Source organism: Synchiropus splendidus, chromosome 19, assembly GCF_027744825.2.
Source record: "Synchiropus splendidus isolate RoL2022-P1 chromosome 19, RoL_Sspl_1.0, whole genome shotgun sequence".
Classification (NCBI taxonomy): Eukaryota; Metazoa; Chordata; class Actinopteri; order Syngnathiformes; family Callionymidae; genus Synchiropus; species Synchiropus splendidus.
The window spans coordinates 14,326,800-14,346,102 of record NC_071352.1 but is presented as its reverse complement, the minus strand read 5'-3'; the positions used below and the strand labels follow the sequence as shown (position 1 = coordinate 14,346,102).

The 19,303-nt window shown below is 48.9% G+C and overlaps 2 protein-coding genes across 5 annotated transcripts; one reads left to right on the top strand and one right to left on the bottom strand.

Moving 5' to 3' along the window:
• Positions 1 to 585: 585 nt before the first annotated feature.
• Positions 586 to 4,875, bottom strand: gcdhb (glutaryl-CoA dehydrogenase b). The gene is made up of 12 exons (XM_053851903.1): positions 4,735 to 4,875; positions 4,095 to 4,202; positions 3,982 to 4,014; positions 3,756 to 3,896; positions 3,619 to 3,681; positions 3,174 to 3,344; positions 2,985 to 3,114; positions 2,099 to 2,315; positions 1,935 to 2,038; positions 1,650 to 1,775; positions 1,431 to 1,591; positions 586 to 1,367 (listed from the first exon to the last, which is right to left on the bottom strand). Exons 2-12 carry the CDS (start codon positions 4,192 to 4,194, stop codon positions 1,294 to 1,296), a joined length of 1,320 nt encoding a protein of 439 aa, XP_053707878.1. The 5' UTR covers positions 4,195 to 4,202; positions 4,735 to 4,875; the 3' UTR covers positions 586 to 1,293.
• Positions 4,876 to 5,390: 515 nt separating this feature from the next.
• Positions 5,391 to 18,231, top strand: LOC128750807 (choline transporter-like protein 2). 4 transcript variants are annotated; one of them, XM_053851331.1, is made up of 23 exons: positions 5,391 to 5,732; positions 10,965 to 11,101; positions 12,466 to 12,514; positions 12,580 to 12,653; positions 12,724 to 12,808; positions 13,614 to 13,698; positions 13,766 to 13,879; positions 13,944 to 14,004; positions 14,074 to 14,197; positions 14,259 to 14,342; positions 14,413 to 14,525; positions 14,595 to 14,726; positions 14,794 to 14,893; positions 15,166 to 15,258; positions 15,332 to 15,416; positions 15,485 to 15,747; positions 15,806 to 15,900; positions 16,170 to 16,273; positions 16,410 to 16,483; positions 16,552 to 16,622; positions 16,688 to 16,776; positions 16,835 to 16,919; positions 17,687 to 18,231. In XM_053851331.1, the coding sequence occupies exons 2-23, from the start codon at positions 11,065 to 11,067 to the stop codon at positions 17,791 to 17,793; spliced, it is 2,124 nt and encodes a 707-aa protein (XP_053707306.1). In that variant the 5' UTR covers positions 5,391 to 5,732; positions 10,965 to 11,064; the 3' UTR covers positions 17,794 to 18,231. The 4 variants fall into 4 exon arrangements, with proteins under 4 accessions (XP_053707306.1, XP_053707308.1, XP_053707309.1 ...); XM_053851333.1 differs by lacking the exon at positions 10,965 to 11,101; XM_053851334.1 differs by lacking the exons at positions 5,391 to 5,732; positions 17,687 to 18,231 and adding an exon at positions 17,366 to 17,672 and having other exon boundaries at positions 10,742 to 11,101.
• Positions 18,232 to 19,303: the final 1,072 nt, after the last annotated feature.

The window sequence follows — 19,303 nt, the reverse complement described above, 5'->3', positions numbered from 1 at the left end:
ACACTCAGGGAGCACAAGCCTTTGTCCGGTCTTCACCAAAGCTGAAAGTATTGAGCATCAGATCGTGAGAGGAACCATTGAAGAACCCCTGATTCGTCATGCCCACCAGAGGTCCCACCTGACTCCATGACAGGATCAGAACTGGTCCACACTTGCATGACAGAAGACCACGTTACATAAGCAGCTGTGTGTGTTGAACACCAGAGAAACCCTGCTGCGGATTTGATGCCTCTTTCATTCCATGCACTTGAGAGGGGCAGACACGCGATGCGGTGACCCACCTGCACCATCGGAGGATCTCAAACTGAGGATCCAATAGTGGTGTTTGAAGATTTCAGGCTTCAGAGAACGATTCAGAGAGGTTAAGAGTCTGGAGATGATCCAGAGGAGAAGGGGCCTGTCCATAGACAAATGTCAATTGTCCAACAGGCATTTTAATATTCACGAGGTTCTGTCTAGATTCCTGCAGCCAGCGTGCAGAACACGGTCTCGTGTTGTTTACTAAAAATCTCGCTGACAAACAAAACATTTTCTTCAGTCATCAGGTCATCGACAGAGCCAATATTAGTGATATATTTGGCAATATTGTGTGACTGGACGACCTTTATTACAAAAAAAGAAACTTCCATCTTTTATTTAAAAACGTATGGAAAAGCTACTAACAGCCTAAAATGATTGCATACAGTAAAAAAAATGCTAAAATACATTCCACAAGCGATTTTGGCGATTGTCGGATCAGGCTTGTGTGCGGCGAGCGCCCTCTTGTGTCCAGTGAGAATATTCCGTCGTTAAAGATGGAAATTAAAAATGAGTTCATGAAAAACTGAGGAGCCAGTTCTAACACGTCCGCTCAGGATTATTAAGAGTCAATTCCAAATCATGAACTAACCACGATGAATCCCAAACACTGTGAGTGTGCAGATGCCTCTGCATCATCCATCCGTTGGGTTGTTGCGTGTACATCCATCTAATCCTCCTGGAGGACCAAACCCTCTGCTGTTATGCAACTGCTTGTAATTTGAAGGACCGGACGGTGGAGACCATGAGGACACTGATGGAATTTTAGTTTAATAATGAAACGCTCTGATGACGTCATGATGACCGAGCTGATAAAGTGCTTCAGTTGTCCGTCACACACGTGGTAACAAACCGTCAGTGTGGAGATGATCATAACTCAGCAGTGTGTGGTCATACAAAAATAGATCTCTTCCTAGTTGGACTAGTTCAATATTCTACTATATATTCAGCAAACCCTGTCCGTCTCTTCTCCTGTCTGTCAGGCTGGTGCCGGCTCTACTTGTCCACGGTGAAGGACTGCAGTCCGGTGATGGCCCGGCCCAGGATCAGGGCGTGGATGTCGTGAGTCCCTGCAGAGGTGTGGAGCGGAGAGTCGGTCAGGAGGCCGAGGGAAGCCGTCCCACTCTGCTCACCTTCGTACGTGTTGACCGACTCCAGGTTCATGACGTGGCGGATGATGTGGTACTCGTCGGCGATGCCGTTGCCTCCCAGCATGTCTCTGGCCTGCCGCGCGATGTCCAGCGCTTTGCCGCAACTGTTCCTCTTCAGCAGGGAGATCATCTCCGGGGCGGCTCTGGCGAGGCGCACACGGACGGTCAGGTCCCGCCCGGTGACCAAGCGGGGTCTCTTACTTTTTGGCATCGATGAGGCGCCCCAGCTGGAGACAGGACTGCAGGCCGATGGTGATCTCGGTCAGCATGTCGGCCATCTTCTTCTGCATCAGCTGGTTCCTGGCCAGAGGCACGCCGAACTGGATCCTGGGACAAACACCACACATGTTTAAGGTGATCCAGCTTTGAATGAGACTGCAGTCCAAGTGTGTTGTGTGTCACTGAAAGGTCAGGGGAGCCTGTTCCCCATGAGCTGGATTCTCTGTGTGCTCTGGCATTAAGAACAGAGTGGAGCGTGGAGATGACCTGTCCAGCGTGTACTGGCGAGCGGCGTGGAAGCAGAACTCGGCAGCCCCCAGCGCTCCCCAGGCAATCCCATAGCGGGCGTTGTTCAGGCATCCGAACGGACCCTGAGGAAGAGCAGGACTTGAGCACCGCAGTTTCCACCACGAGACGGTTGAGGCACTCACCCCCAGGCCAGACGCGTGCGGCAGCAGGTTCTCCTCAGGAACCTCCACCTCATCCATGACCAACATCCCGGTGGCCGAGGCTCTCAGGGAAAACTTCCCCTCGATCTTGGGCGTGGACAGCCCCTTCATCCCACGCTCCAGGATGAAGCCGCGCACTTTACCGTCCTCACATTTGGCCCAGACCACTGCCACGTCAGCCACTGGCGCGTTGGTGATCCTGATGAGGAAAGAGGTACGGAAACGGTTCCACTCATTCTCTCAACAATTAGAATCGGAGCACATTTATTTTGTTGTGCATTTAGGTTTTCAGCAACTTTTAAACCACAGAGCAAACTTTGACTGTGACACTTTGTCGAAGTGAGACGTCACATTAGCCGTTAGCTCTGCGGTGCAGACAGTCTTTGGTGTCGCGGCTCCGACTAGGATCCCTCCCTCCCTCCCTCCATGGTTCTGTAGTGAAAGTGTGTGGTCAAGTTAGAGGCGCACCAGCTTTAAAAACAGCAGGAAGTTGCGTATGTGAGCGGCTTCTTGGCTGTGAGTGTGTGGGACGAGGAGCGCCGCGCACCACAGCAGCGCTGCTTTGACTGACGGAAAGATCAGCGCATCAATGCACTGGAGCTCTACAGTAGAGTGGAGTGAGAGAGCGTAGTAGACACACCTGACAGTCGGCACCCAGGTTGAAAAACGCTGTGATAGTGAAGCTTAAAAATAGACTGCGGCGCTCTAGTTGCAGCAGCACCATCGTGTGGACAGTTTAGGTAACAGCGGATATACATAAAAAACGGAGGGGAGAATAAAGACAAAACAAGATATCTATTTTGGATTCGAATTCATAAATCTTATTTAAATGAGATGAAACCGTTTAAACGTGCTGCGCTCTGCTCACCAAGTCTTGGAGCCGGTGATACTGTAGGTCCGGCTGGACGGGTTGTACTTGGCTCTAGTTTCCATGCCGGCCGGGTCGCTGCCGTGGTTCGGCTCCGTCAGCCCGAAGCATCCTAGGATCTCTCCACGAGCTGAGAGAGCGAGGGTCATAGTGAGTGCTGTTTTTAACTCAGTCACACGAAGCACTTACCCAGTCTTGGCAGGTACTTCTGCTTCTGCTCCTCGGTGCCGTAGGCGTAGATGGGATGCATGACCAGCGAGGACTGCACACTCATGACGGAGCGGTAGCCGCTGTCCACCCTCTCCACCTCCCTGGCGATCAAACCGTAGGCCACGTAGCTGGTGCCGGCACAGCCGTAGCCTGCGTGGACACGACAGAAACCAGGCATAAATGATCCAACAGGGAGATGAAAAACAACGGCTGCTACCAGAGGACCAAAGTTCTCACAGTTGATCCACCATTACAGGTCAGAAGGCCTGTGACTATATTGTTTTATAAAACTTGGCCCTTGGTTTGTTATGGCTGTCATCCAACCTGCAGTCGCGTCAACAGCCGTGTGTGTCCCTCTGATCAGACACTCATTGACCTGCTTTTATAACAACAGTGTGGACGAGTCCAGTAGATCTGATCCAACCTTTGATCGTGGGGCCGAGGACGCCCATCTCTCCCATCTCAGACACGATCTCTCTGTGGAACACTGGAAGGAATTGCACATCATGCTTCGGTTCAACAGAGATAAGCTTAGATCTTCACACATAAAACCACGCTCACCTTCATTCCTGTTTGCCAGAACTATACGAGGCATTAGTTTTTCTTGGCAGTACGTTCTGAAGGAATCCCGGATCATGATCTCCTCCTCCGTCAGCTGACCCTCCAGCTCCAGAGCATCGCGCCAGTTAAACTGAACTTTGGCTGTTTAAACATTTTCAGAAAGCTGCAGCATTGACTAGCACAAATTCCAAAACTCTAAAAAAAAAGAGTGACGATAATAACTTACGTGCTTTTGCCTTCTTCACAGCCTCCTCTGCCACTGAAACACCACACAGTTTATTATCAGCCTTTGAGGGTACATGTTATCCAGTCAGACTCTACAGCAACACTGGGCCTGACCTTGGCTGGCTGGGGCGGCGCTTCCTCGAGCTCTGCACAGCGACATGATGGCACATCTCTGAGGTCTGGCCAGAAGGCCACACACGCGTCTTAGAGCCATGGCGGGATCTGAGGAGAGAACAAGCAAACTGATCTGGGTTCTATTGTAGATCAACAGGTCTGTGTGGGTGTGGCTCAGATTTCTTTATTATAGAGGCGATCATAAATGTCTGCACCGCAGAGCTAATGTGAGCTGTTGCCGGTTTATAGAGGACTGTAGTTTTTCAACGTTTTTAATCATTCTTCGCGATGATACTCCATCAAAACATACAGATTTTGTTACAGTTTTCACCGTTTTTTTCAGCTCCTTAAAGGCTAGTTTGACCATCAACTCATATGCATGCGGTAGTAATAGTTTGTACACAATGTAGAAACGTTTTCTTCCCAATGTAACGCATGTAAATGACTTCTATAGGCACCAAGCTCGCAGCTGGTGTGCCAACATGCTAGGCTAATCAAGCTAACCCAGTAGCCTGGGACAACTCTCATTGCATGAACGTGAAGGTCGATAACAATACGGCGTTCCAAGAGAACCGAAGTTAACCGAAATATAACTCGCTATGTTCGAATGGAGCGGGGGGCGAGTTCGACGTGTGTTTACCTGTCAACAGCTTCGCCAGTCCTTCAGCGGCGACCAGAGAGATGACGTAGACCTCACGCAAGATGACGTCATCACGCAAGACTCGAACAACTTCAGCAAGATTTAAATAGCACTTCAAAGTGACGCGAAAATACAAAGGAAGAAACGGGAAGCTATTTAATCACATTTGAGGGTGCGTTTATATTTCCTAAATATCTAAATACCATTCGCGCTGCATGTCGTCGTCTCTGATTGGTCGATTGGCGGGGGCGTGCGTGTTCGTGAGTGACACTTTGATGAGGTTTCCTCGTCATATATAAAATGTTTAAAATGGATTTCCTTTGTCGTGTCAAACAAAAACAAAAAACAGTGTCAAGAAAATCCGATTCGATGTAATAGAGGCATATTTAAAAAAAAAGCATGAGTGTGTAACTGATAAATGAGTAGTATTCTCATGAGATATTAACCCCATCCCTGACCCTTCATTATTTTAGATGAGAACAAAATGTCCATGTGAGATTGTGGCGCATTTTTAAGAAAATCATGTACGAAACATCAATATATCAATGGATTTATGGATGCCTTGTTATCAGTTCGAGAATGAAACCAAGGTTCTGTATTGCGCGTATGTATTATTAGTGTATTAGTTTTTTTTGTAGACTGAACTTCATAAACCCTGATATCGGTGAAGTTACGTCGCAGTTCGCCGCTCCTTCGACGCTAAACGAGATAACGGTATGCGGTTTACCGCGATCCCACCTCTGGCTGTCCATTGGTCTTTAGGAACGTCAATCTCAAAACCCTGCGTTGTGATTGGTTCAGACGCATCTCCTTGCGAAGCCCCTTTAAAATACAGTAGGACAAACTTTTGGAGCGGAGTTCGATCAAGTGGTCGGACGTAAAGAAACTGGGGACAACAACGCGCCACGAGGTTGGGCACACTCCTTGTTATCGTGTATGAGCTTCTGCAGAGTCGAAGAACTGCGAGACCATGGAACTCGAGGAAAGAGCGAAGTATGGTACGTTTCTTGACTGTCAGGCGCGCGCGCATTGTGCGTTTATTTGCTCGATTATCTGGGTCTTCGCCTGTTTACCAGCGTTTAAATGCTACTTTTAGTGTTTTCTTGTCGCTTACGATTCAGTTTAAAGTCCATTTTGATCAGTTACATCATTTGGTTTTCCGCGTTTCGCCTTCAATTACACAAACTTGACTTCTCGTATTGGCTTATGCAAACGTCTTGCGAGTTCGCATCACCTGCTGAATCGATTAGCAGCCAATGTGCACCTGAAGTTTGCTCTTATTGTTGTCAAGCTGTCGCAGCTGATGCTCGTGCTTGTCCAGTCGCTGCCACATTCCTCACGCTGGTCTAACAGGCGGTGGCAGCTGAGATGACGCCCAGCTATGTATAGGACAAAGACTATCACTGCTGACCTTTGGCTCTTTTTACAAACAGTGTGGGCGACTGAATTTGGTTTGAGGGGAAATGACTACCTTTCCATCTCATCTACCCGTGTAAAGAGCCAGGACACACCCTTGTTTTAAAGCGGTGCAGTGTGTAATTACTGCCGCCCCTGGAGTAACACACTTCTGCATAACTATACAGTATCAGGCTTTCATGTTTACAAAGCCAATAATGGATGAAGTGAAGAAGTCATGTCTTTGAAAAGAGCCTCCAGTGATGGTGGCATTTTCAGTAATGCTCCTTTGCATTGGTGCTCTCTGACCTCTGGATGGAGGAAGCAGCCGTGAAGAGGTGTGACTTGGGAGGATGGTCAAGATCGCTCAAGTACGTCACTTTATGAGCGTAAATCGCTTGAAATGACTTTTGCACTGAGTCAGTAGTGTCTCATATCGGTTCCATACTCGATATCTTTGTCCCCGGAGACAGAAGTCCCAAGGGAGTGATGCCTGGTGAAGATGGTGGCCAAGGCCCAGTCCTTCAAATCCACCTGTGTGGAGCTGTTAAAGGGACTGAGGAACACTGTTGGAAAGTGATGGTTAGCCGGAGGTCAGTGAGAAGGTCAAGGTAAACGTTTGCAGGAAGTGATGCTTAGTGAAGGAAAAAATGGGCCAATTTTTCACATGTGACTACAAACTTAGATGAACGCTGAATATGATAGGCCAGGCCTTATCAACAGACTTCACAGTACATCTTTAAAACTGTTAAGCAACTTTTCAAACAGCATGGACTTCTAGTTCTAGTGGCTGGGGTTTGAGCCTCAACCAACTGAAGACCCGTCTCTGGTTGAATCCTCTGTTCAAGGGTCAGGACACAGCCGATAATCTGGCCATAGAGTGTCCACATTCATTTCTAACTGAGTCATTAATGCTGGTGTTTCAATGCGAATCAACCTGGTTGGTCTCCTCCAGATTGTTGCCTCAGAAACTGGAGTGAACGACGATGACAGAAAGCGCATGTAACGCTTTAAAAATCGGAGTGTTTTTACTCAACAATGGAGGCTTTCTTGTGTTCAAATGTCATGAATGGCAGTTCTGCACTTTTATTCGAAGTGAAGGACCGGGCCTTCTGTGTGTGGGTAAACAGGAAGTCAGAGCGAGTTGAAAGATGTGTTACGGCTGATAGGCCCTGTGGAGCTCAGACGCTGAAGAGTGAAGAGTTGCAAGAGAGGCAACACGTGTTGACGCTCCAGTCACCGGTGCAGAGCTGCCTTGTTAGGCAGGACTCAGAGTGATGCCGTTTATATGGCACAACCAGTCGGTGAGGTCGGGAAGCTCCGTTTGTTTCTCACATTTTCAGCCATGTTTTCATCAGAGGTTTAGTGTCTTCCTTTTCACTCGTCCCAGGAGGGAGCAATAAACTGTTTTGTCCCTTGCATTTCCTCTGTCGCACTGACACTGGATAGTCAGAACCTCAGCGCTTTCTAGCAAACCAGCGAGCGTTCATGCTAGTTGAAGGGGAACTTGAATGGGAGGGCTTAGACAAGCCGCTCCAATGTTCTGAAGACATTTGCTGCCATTATTTATTTTCATCCAGCAGTCAAGCATGCGTCGACTTTTGATGATGCGGAGATGCAGTTGGCGATTACGTCGGACGCCTCCTCACCCCCGCCTTGGTTCTCATTTTGTAAACAGAGAATACGACACACCCACTGCTGATGTCACGGTTTGCGAAATGGAACCAACTTTTCGGGTTCTGAACCAGTTTTCTTCCCGGTCTGAACACGCCGGCCAGTTCACAGTTGTGTACGGGAGCTGGCCTCACAGAGTACGGGACGTACGCTCATGATGCGTTCACCGCACATGAGATCTCTGCAACAAAAGCAAGCCATTAACATCTAAAATGAATTCAGAGTTGTCATTACGTTTGACCAAATTTGGTGCTAAAAGAGGGGAGAAAGGGGAGCAACAGATTTGGGTGGGTGCAGTAAAGGGCTTCTCTGATCGACTCCCACTGACTTTAGACCTGCACCCACCAGATTTACCTATTAAAAAAATAAAAACAAATGACTTCAGATGGATCAGATAGTGGCAACAAGGACTCACGCTGATGATCACTGAGATTCAAACCCACGACTCCCTGATGTTGCAGCCTCGTGGCTGGTTTGCATCGATGAATGCATCAGGATGCAAAGTAGCCAACTGACATACGACAACCCAGCAATGGAAACGTGTTGCTGCATCTGGTCCTGAACAGATCTGAACTGTCTGCTGCTCCTTCAGACACTTGGAGAGCTGACCACTGACTGGAGCTCAGGTTACAGATCTCAGGACCAAAATAGACGTCTCGAAGTTTGAGCTGAAGATTGTTGACTTTTATCTCGGTGTAGTACAACGAGCGTGTCAGAATTTGAGCTGTATCTGAAGCGTTTGTGGGGGAGGATTGGAGAGGAAAGTTGAGGGTGAGACCTGAGATGCATATCTGCGGGGGCATTTTCACCATGATGGCAGCAGCTGTGGAAAGTCTGGCACGATTGTTTGAGGGAGTCCAGTTGTAAAATCCTGGCGGCTGTAAAGTGACGCCTTGTCTTTCCCTGTGAACGCGCTGGGCTGCAGCTTTGCCTCACGTGTTGGAGCAGTTTGGGCTGAGATATATGGAGAAACCTCAATGACAGGATCTGCCTCAGCCATGCCCTTCGCTGCGCGTCTGTCATTAGCTGCCAGATTCAGAGAATCTGGAAACTTGAGTCCAGAGACTTTCCTTGTCAACGTGTGCATGCACTTCTTGAGCTTGTTTTGAATCCAAGCTCTTCATCCATTTCTCTTGTTTTTTTGTCTCAAGCTGGGCAAAAACTAGAAGTAAACATCATGAGTGCTGCCACCCGTTTCCACTTAAGCGTTTGATCTGGAGGGCCAGGCGAGATCATGTGACTCCAGGAACACTGCTAAACACTGCAGCATGTTCTCAGCAGCCGAGCAAACCAGACAGTCTGAAGCTCAGCAGCTGAGCTGGACATGGGTTTGTCAGTTCACTATCACCTTCACTGACTTCCCTTCAGCTGTCATTATCGCAGAGTCGTTGAGTGAACTAAAACAGGATGTGTTTTGTTGTCTGTTCTCACGCTGCTTACACAGCTAAGTCATTGGCCTCGGATCAAAACTAGTGCTCGTGTGGAGCCTCTCCTCATTTTTATACAGATTAGCCTACAGATCCTGACGCGGGTATAAATCGAGTCACCTGATCTCTGCCCCCAGACAACTCCAAAATGTCTTCCTCCAGTCATGAGTCCAGCCGACTGACAGCTTCAAACTTTTATTCCCATACTCTTGGTAGTTTTAGTTGTGGCGATTTAGGCTGGAATGTCTTTGTCGTGAGTCATGTGCTGACACTGCTGAGGCCATGTCACCATTCAACTCACAGCGCTGACATCACAGCAAACCCGTCTGCATCTAAACCCCGCTCTGGGATTAGCACAGTGAAAAGGAACGAGGCCGACCGCCGTCGTTCTGATGCCAAAACATAAGCATGTCCAGTTCCGCTCAGCGTGCCAGGCTCGGTTTCTGAGCCATCAAGTGGATGGAGTTGGAAAACTGCAGCGGCGCCAACTGCTGGGCTGGACGTGAGCACCAAAGAGTGCATGGAAATGTCCCGTCATTTTGAAAGCAAGCAAGTGAGAGAGAACATGATCGCAAAAAGTGCATCACTCTGTAGCACTACACATTCAACTGGTTAGATAGAAGCAGCGGAAAGTTGCTGCCACCACTTCCTGTTGAAATGCTCGCAGAAGAGCAGAAAATTCCCTCGATTCTGAATTGTTCCTATGATCTATAGCAGTGATTCTGAATCTTTTTGACCTTTCCAAGAACAAATGGCCCCGGGGCCCGTTCAAGTACCAGAACTGATTCGTGACTCTTGATTTGATTTGTGATCAACAACCATATTTAATCTACGTACACGTAAACAAACCAAAACCTTGTGAAATGACATGAAACATGTGATCACTGCAAAGATATTAGTCATAGAAAAGTCCATCCAGCAGCAGAACCAGGTGCAGGTCGTGTTCGTCACATTTACTAAAGAAAAAAAGGGAAAAAATACACTTGATGCAAACTGTTGAGAAAAGCTATATATATATATATATATATATATATATATATATATATATATATATATAAAATCCATGTCTAAGTATGATAACAGAAAAATAATGTATTTAAACTCCATAGAACATATAAGTAAGTGTCAATGAAAGTATTGCCATATCGCCGTTCCAGTTAATTTTAAAACTGCTTCGACAGGTGCTCTCAGGAACAGAGTTGACTGTTGGGAAAGCAGCATCACTTTCTTTATCATTTTTTCTTTCCAAGAACTTCTCCATAGTTGTGAACTGTCACAGATCTGCAGCTGTCAAGTCTATTCAGTGTGTCACTGCTGCCACCATACGTGGCTCATGTATTAGAACTGAGTGTCTCACGGCCCAAAATGTGCAAAACAAATAGTTTTTTGCGGCCCTCTCGTTGGCCATCCATGAACCCCTGCTCTATAGCATCACATTTAACTTAAAATATTGATGTTGGTGTGTTAGTCACCCTCCAAAACCAAACCGTGTGCTGGAGTTTTCTGTCCAAACATGTCTTTGTCTTCCACTGGCCCTCACCTGCCGGACTCCCCTTGAGCCAGGGTCAGTGTGTGGCAGCAGACGTGGTCTGTGCCGGTGGGTGGAGCCTCACAGGTGGAGCACAGATTGGAGAGGAGCAGTTGTTTCAGGATAAACACAGCGGGGGAAGTCTGAGGTGGAGCGTTCGCAGCTATTCAGGGACAGGTCCGACTGGTTTTTTCCCTCCTCGGCAGCTCGGCTTCTTCACTCTCGGTGATCCGGATCAACGCGCCGCTGGAGAGAGTGGAGCCGACCAGGAGGAAGGGCTTTTGGAGATCATAAGAGCCAGGGAAGATGCCCGAGGAGAACGGAGAGTTTTATGGAAAACATGGTAAAACACTTGACTAGCGCTGTCTCACTTCTGCAGCGTGGGTTGTGTCGACGCGCTGAGCCGTGGCGTCCTGATCTCTGGGAAAAGTTTGGGTGTGTGATAAGAGCGGGAGCAGGCAGCTGATTGTCTTGTGTGTCGCAGCTGTGGTTTGCTGTTGCTGCGCTGGAAATGTAACTGCGGTTCGTTTGAGGACTTGATGGGTTCAGCGTGGAGGAAGCTTGTCTTGAAAGTGACTCAACATCCCAGTATGAGAAGTGGAATCACTTGTTTGCAAAGCTTTTGAAGTGGTTCTACACCTTGATCTGAGACGCAGCAGCAGTGCTGCTCGGCTTCTCACGTGAATGGCACGCCAAAATAAACCCCACTCCTGCTGAACATTCATTCGATTTGATGTTGGCAGCAGGATATATACACTTAAATATACCTTTGTCATTGAGAATGCGGAACCCCTTTTCTGCAAATGCACTTTCTGAATGGCTTTCATAAGTGTAAATTTTCCCCCTTTTCCACATGACCTAGTTTCTACCTAGCCTGTGTTTTCTCTCATTGTTGTACCTGTTTTCAAAGTTCTGATCATGTTATATTCCATTCTTTCACGATGAAGTGAATATTTCTATGGCTAAAAATCCCTCAAAAACTATCCATTTCTGAATTATCTTGCTAGCAAATGAGGAGTTTCATAAATAAATTGATGATAGATTATAATATAAACAAAGCAGTGTTAAAGCAGAAACCAAGCTGCCAACCAAGTGTTCCAACAAATGATGTGGTCTAACTGGTGGGAGGGCTGGTTACTAAGAAATTAAGTAAAATTATTGTGGGGTATAAACATGGTTTTAGTCATGAAAAAAAGATTTTGAAAAATGTAAAAAAAAAAAAAACTGGAAAAAAATAAACCCCACAAAAAAGTCATTTAAAAACAGTGTAATTTGAAAGGAAGGTATTGCAGGCGATATAAAGTAAGCTATATCTTAATATTTCAATGTGTATATTTTGAAAGGAGCCAAGTTAAAGTTGAACATGGGAAGGAAAATGATTTGTCACTCTTAAATCACACACCTTCAGTAGCGCTACTGGATCATTTGGCTGTGTATCTTGATTCCCGGGATCCTCTGTCAACATGACACCTCAACATGACACCTGAGACCACAGCAAACACCACTCCCTCTGGTGGCCGCCCGGCAGTCTCGTGGGTTCGCCCCGCAGCAGTCGCAGGGGAGGAATTTGTCGGGTTGCCGGGCGGGTCGGCCAACACAGGAGAGAAGAATAGAAGGAAGAGGAGTTACAAAACATGGAACATAATGAGTGTTGATGCGGTGAAACCACCCAAACATGCTCCTGGATGATGTTCTCTGGCCTTGCAGGCGAGCCCAGAAAGTATGACGCCAACTTCAGGGGTCCGATCGCCAACAGGTGAGCTTTTTTTCCCCGTTCATTTCTCTGAGTCTTTTTCTGACCTCCACTGGTGACCCGTCCAGGAGCTGCACAGACATCGTGTGCTGCATCCTCTTCGTCCTCGCGGTCCTCGGCTACATCGCCGTCGGCATCCTTGGTAGGAAACGGACAGAAATGATTTGAAAATGTGAGCGCACATGAGAATCTGGAATCTATTTCTGCTGCAGCTTGGACCCAGGGGGACCCCCGGAAGGTCATCTATCCCACTGACAGTGAAGGGCAGTTCTGTGGGCAAGCCGGAACCCCACTGGAGTGAGTCACTTTCCGCTTCCCGGCTCGTATTGTGTGATACCAGGAGTGTGATACCGACTCTCAACTGTAGTGTCCGAATATAGGCTTGAAAGATGTGGTGTCAACAGATTGTGATGGAGCCATCTTCATCACAGACGGTGGGAAAAACCTTCTCATGGAGCGCGACTATGCATAGATAGCTACCTGGAATGGGAGATGCCTCGGAAGGGGAACCCTCTTCCTTATCCCAGCTGAGGCCCTGAACCTGCTGCACGATTTTTGTTTCTCTATTATTCCCTTGGTACCTCAGCCTCCATCGACCAAACTGGTGTCACTTTTCCATCCCACTTCTGACACCATTCTTCGTCAAAGAGAATAGAAGAACTGTGCGAGGCTGAACCCCAGTGTTTTAGCCTGATGCTGGGGAGGAGGAGGAGGAGCTTGAGTCAACTTAAGAAGAAAGTGTGTGTCAGTTTGTGTGTGACTCAGTATTGTGAGGTGGACCCACAAAAACATCTGGTCTGTTGATGGTAAAAGATTGACTAAGAGGAATATGGATCCCTGTGTTGTGTTTTTGACAACACTTCCGGATTGTTTGCTCGTTCAGACTCACAGTTATCAAATTGTTTTGTCGTTCCTGACACATTCAGTCTTGTTTCTTCGAGGCGCAACAGTCACACGAATGAAACATTTGCATTACAGAGCCATTTTTAATGAGTTGTATTGTCCTTCAGTGGCCGGCACGTATAAAAAAAGATTTTAAAAAAGTGTTCCATTGATGCTGGCATGTTTCAGTCCTGAAGAAATGCTCCTGATGTTCCTGCAGGAAGAAGCCGGTGCTGTTCTATTTCAACATCATGAAGTGTGCCAGCCCCATGGTGCTGCTGGAGTTCCAGTGTCCCACCACGCAGGTGCGTCTCCCACTTACTGCTCAACAACCAGCTGGTTTTGGACCCGTGGACTTGTCTCTCTGGGCAGATGTGTGTGGAGAAGTGTCCCGACCGGTTCCTGACCTTAATCAACGCTTTCAAGAGCACAGAGGACTTCAGCTACTACAAGAAGTTCTGCAAAAGTGGCGTGCCTGACTCGATGGTAGGTGCAGCGTCGGTGCCTCTCTGTTGCTGGCCTCTCACCTGCTGTGGCTGCTGTCTCTCAGAAAGTAACGCAGATCTTGGCGTTGGGCCTCTGTCCTGCCATGTTGATGCCCAGCAAGTCCTGTGAGTCGTGCACTGTGCTTCTCTGTTCTGCTGGCTTCATGTAAGAGCTCACGCTTGCTGCTCCTCCAGTTACACGTCGGTGCTTCCCGGCGCTGGGCCAGCGTGACGGCGTGATCACGGTGGGCAACAACACGCACTTCGACGATGGATCGGGGAAGAAGCGAGATGCTAAAGATCTGTTGGACGGTGTGAAGTGAGTGACCCTGCCTGCTTCCCAGTGCTCCGGCCGCTCATGTGACGTGTCGCCTTCTCAGGAACGCCACTGTGGCCATCGAGGCTCGACAGGTGGTGATGAAGATCTTCGAGGATTACACGCAGTCCTGGTACTGGATCCTGCTGTGAGTCAGAGGAACAGTGAAGTGGCGGGTGGCCCCTCACTCAGACGCTGACCTGTCCGCTCCTCTCCAGAGGCCTGGTGATCGCGATGCTGACCAGCCTGCTCTTCATCGTCCTCATGCGCTTCCTGGCTGGGGTCATGGTCTGGGTCATGATCGCCCTGGTCATACTGGTCATCGGATACGGTCAGTAGCTGAACTTGACAAGTACTGTCTGCTTCTGCCTCCTCCTCCGTGACTCCATCCTTCCACCAGGTATCTTCCACTGCTACATGGAGTACGCTGCCTTGGAGGGCCGCCCCGGGGCCGACGTTACCCTGCAGGACCTGGGCTTCCAGACCGACTTCACGGTCTACCTGCAGATCAGACAGACCTGGCTGGCCTTCAGTCCGTAACACATGAGTCAGCCTTTGAAACCCTCCCCGACGTCTGATGTCTGCCTCTTCTCTCCCAGTGATCATCCTGGCGATCGTGGAGGTCATCATTATCCTCATCCTCATTTTCCTCAGGAAGAGGATCCTCATAGCCATCGCGCTCATCAAAGAAGGCAGCAAGTACGAGTCGTGCTGACACTTTGCTCGTGCTTGAATCTGAAAATGCTCCTTTTGTTTCTTTTAAACTTTTAAATCTGTGAGGTTTGAGAACAGCTGGGGCTTTCATACCTGTAAAGTCCTCCCAAAGTGAGGAGACTGAGCTTTCCATTTAACCTCATCGAACTAAGTTATCTCTCAAGTGCAGCTGCCGTTGATGAGTCACTTCCTTTCCTGTTTTAACAAGCGCCCCCCGCTGGCTGAATGTGTCATGGCGCTCTTCTCTCCTGTTGCAGAGCCATCGGGGCGATGATGTGCTCGCTCTTCTACCCGCTCTTCACCTTCCTGCTGCTGGCCATGGTCATCGCCTACTGGGCTGTCACGGCTGTGTATCCTTCCACGCCGCTCTTGATGGGACGTCTGATCAAAAGTTGCGTTGCTTTTCTGAACCGGACCGTGCAGATTCCTGTCCACCTCCAATGAACCTGTGTACAAAGTTTTCAACGAGTCCAAGTGTGAATACTCCCGAATGACGTGCGACCCGGCGGTGAGTTTCAACAGGTCCCCCTCGCGGTTTCCGCCACAGCGGAGTGACCTCTGGATTCCTGCTCCCAGAACTACAGCAAGACCGCCATGAAGGCGCAGTGTCCCGACTCCGAGTGCCTCTTCGCCTTCTACGGCGGAGAAACCGTCTACCACAAGTACCTGATCGGCCTGCAGTTCTACAACGTCTTCCTCTTCTTCTGGTGCGCCAACTTTGTCACGGCTCTGGGGCAGATGACCCTGGCTGGAGCTTTCGCCTCCTACTACTGGGCCTTCAACAAGTCCGAGGACCTGCCGTCCTGCCCCGTCTTCTCTTCTCTGGGCCGATGCCTCAGGTGGGTTGGAAGCCCACCCCAAGTGGAAGCCAGCAGCTGCAGCATGCTTCTCTCTCAGGTACCATGTGGGAACCCTGGCGTTCGGCTCTCTGCTCCTGTCCATCATCCAGATCATCAGGGTGCTGCTGGAGTATTTGGACCACAAGCTGAAAGGTGAGTCGCTCGACGTGCGGGTTGTGCCAGCTTTGGTGACCCCGCCTCTCTAAAAGCACAACGTCCGCCGGCTGCTTCAGCTGCAGTCTGACCCAGATGAGGATTCAGATTCAGCACGGCTGCCTTCATCTGTCCCGAGTGTCTCTGAATGAGGGGTCCGACTGAAACTCAAGTGCTAGTCTGAAACACTGTCACCCAGTTCAGTTCTGTGTACATCAGCCAGACTCACCTGCGACAATAATGTTGCTTTGATGTGATTTGCTTTCCAGGCGCTCACAACAAGTGCACCAAGTTCCTGCTGTGCTGCCTGAAGTGCTGCTTCTGGTGTCTGGAGAAATTCATCAAGTTCCTGAACCGGAACGCTTACATCATGGTAACAGACGTGGGAAGCCATCTGCGCTTCATTTGGTCCAATATTTTTGCCCTCGGTTGAGTCTCAACGGCGCACTATGCACCTTCGCCCTGCGGGGGGCAGCACACCCTTGTTCCTGACGGCGTCTGTCTCCTAGACCGCGATCTATGGGAAGAACTTCTGCACCTCAGCCAGAGATGCCTTCTTCCTCCTCATGAGGAACATCATCAGGTAGGTGTTGATCAAGCCAGGGCTTGCCGACGTGCTGAAGCTCACCTGGATGAACTGGACTCCGACAGAGTGGCTGTTCTGGACAAGGTGACTGACTTCCTGCTCTTTCTGGGGAAGCTGCTCGTCGTCGGCCTCGTGGGTGAGTCTCCCTGGTGGCGGACATGTTTGGATGAAGAGGTGCCTGACGTAGCTTTGTTTGCACAGGTGTCTTTGCCTTCTTCTTCTTCTCCGGCAGAGTGAAGGCGTTTGAGGACACGGCTCCGCACCTGAACTACTACTGGGTCCCCATCCTGGTGAGGCGTGGCTCCCGAAAACGGAAGTCTCCATCTTTTGAATTGGTTTCTGTTCCAGACGGTGGTGATCGGCTCTTACCTCATCGCGCACGGATTCTTCAGCGTGTACGCCATGGCGGTCGACACGCTCTTCCTGTGCTTCTGTGAGTCCCGCCCTCTTCTGCTGTCTGATCATCTCCCGAGGGCTCGTGCTTCTCACACATTCTTCTGCTTTGGTGTTGGGGTGCCGCTAGATCTGAAGGCATGATGCACATGATTTACTTGAGCAGCCTCTTCCGTATCTTTTCTTACTAATCTGGTTAAATCCCAAAGTATTACTTTCATCCAGGAGCATGCTGGTGCTCCTCCTCAGGTGACGGGGTGAGGGGTCGAACAGGGGGTGAGAATGAAGTGAAGTCAGGTCCTAGAGTGATGCTCCAGCACCACCTACCTTTGTGGAGTCTGCTCTCTTGAATGGAACACTGCTTTGTTTGTGGGTGCTTGTGCCTGTTCCCTGTTTAACTTCTTCCTGTGTCTCCTCCTCCTCCTCATGACTCACCCTCTGCTTCACCTTCCCCCCCTCCCTCTCATTAACATGACCAATAACAAGGCCTAGACCTGGAGGTAAACAATGGTTCGGACAAGCGTCCGTACTACGTGCGTCCCAGTCTCAGGAAGGTTCTGTGGATAAAGCCGGAGGCAGACTAGTAGCCCGGAAGCTTCCTCTGCAGGGATAGGAATGTGACTGCAGTCAGTCTGAAGGAGCAAGTTTTAATCTGTGCAGGACACACCTTAGTTAATTCAGCTTCCATGTAAGTAACACGTGCAGCCTCCTGCTTGATCAGACTCACCTGTTCTCTGCCTCATACTCTGGACCAAACCCAGCGCCAAATGAGCCGATGTGATGGGATGGATTGTGCTCTTGTTGCAGTGGAGGACGTGGAGAGGAACGACGGCAGCCCGGAGAGGCCGTACCTGATGCCCGAGAGCCTCCGCAAGCTCCTCAACAAGAAGAACAAAGCCCGCTACGCCGAGTAAATCTGGTCCGTCGCCGTGAGGCTGTTGAAACTCGAACCTAATACAACATATCCAGGCCCAACTCTCCCAGGGAGCCGTCTGCTCCTCGAGGATTTTACCATGCCCTTCGAGCTTTTGTATCTCTTTTTATTTATCTCGAAGTCAGTTCAGTTCAAATATCACGTTGTGAATATGGTAGTATTATTCAGAAGTATAATATAAAAGCAGTAATATTCAAGCCTGACGTTACCAAAGCCATGCACCTGTAGCGCCGGCATCCACGACAGATGGATGCCCTGTGGTGACATGGATTTAAAGCCAAACTGTTAGATGTACATTTTTATGTGTTTTTTTTTCTGCCTGTTGTTTTTTATTAAACTTAATTTTCTATATCTGAGTGTCAGTCTTTCAAAAGAAATATGTGGAAGTACAGATTGTGTGTTTTTGACGGAAGGACAGACGTACCAAGGTCAAAAATTCAATATATTTTTCTCACATTTAAATTGGAGAACACATTAATACACCGATTACTTGCTTGTTTACGGTTAATACTTGGTAACTATGGTGTTTTGACTGGACTTTCCTTTACTCAGAGTGTCCCACTGACCTCATGAGCCAAAGGCGACCAGTGGCCAGACTAGGCCCATGTCCACAGCCGGTGGCCGCCGCTGTGGCGTGGATATGTTGTACTTGTGAACTAGCATGAAGCCCGCGCAGCATGAACATGTCAGGCATGTGAACTATGTCCATGCAGGGCAGGTGTGAAGGCAACAACAGTCGTCCGATTGTTGGAGCTCTGCCTGAACAAAGCTCCGTCCAGTGGAAGAAATTCATGGCAGAACTGATCGTCTGAAGAGTCGCTTCAAGTGAAATTCCATCCTGAGCTGTTTTCCTAGTAGTGGGACGTCACCAGTCTTGAAAACCCTTGAGGAACCCTTGAAATAGCGAGGCCGGATCAGCAGCCCCGGAGAGGAACCAATGAAATGGAAAGGCACCGTTACAATGACGTGCGGCTTGGTGCAATATAAAGGCTCTTTATATTGCTCTTATCGCTTCCGTCTATGGAAAAACTTTCACACACCGTGTTACATTTCTCAAACTGGAATGGCAACCTCTCGCGTGTTCGCAGACACAAAACTGCTTTTCTTCATTCCTGAAAGCTGCTTCGCATCTTGGCTGCTCGGAATTCTGCAGCTGTGATGCAAAAGCTGCTGCTCATGTTTGTTTTGTTTTATGAGGTCAGGAGCACTTCTGATCGCTGCTACTGACCACTGCGGAGCGAGACCCCGCCCACACCACCTGCAACATACAACCACCGAGACATATCAATATAAAAACAACCACATTAAAAGCAATCGTCAATGGAGAATACAAGCAAAAGGTTGCGACAGTCTGAGGGAGATATGATTTACACGGCGTCTATATTTACAATGAACGAATTAACGGGAACACATGAGACACGTGATGCGGCTGGGATGAGGATCAGCACCTCCAAGTCTGAGGCCATGGTTCTCGACTGGAATAAGGTGGT

Coding starts and splice junctions, on each gene's coding strand:
- gcdhb (XM_053851903.1), bottom strand. CDS start 4,194: ATGGCTCTAAGACGCGTGTGTGGCCTTCTGGCCAGACCTCAGAGATGT. Junction 1,592..1,649: donor CGCCTCATCGATGCCAAAAA/GTAAGAGACCCC, acceptor GCGCCTCGCCAG/AGCCGCCCCGGAGATGATCT. Junction 1,368..1,430: donor GTCGGTCAACACGTACGAAG/GTGAGCAGAGTG, acceptor ACACCTCTGCAG/GGACTCACGACATCCACGCC.
- LOC128750807 (XM_053851331.1), top strand. CDS start 11,065: ATGCCCGAGGAGAACGGAGAGTTTTATGGAAAACATG. Junction 14,526..14,594: donor CATACTGGTCATCGGATACG/GTCAGTAGCTGA, acceptor TCCTTCCACCAG/GTATCTTCCACTGCTACATG. Junction 15,417..15,484: donor GAATGACGTGCGACCCGGCG/GTGAGTTTCAAC, acceptor TCCTGCTCCCAG/AACTACAGCAAGACCGCCAT.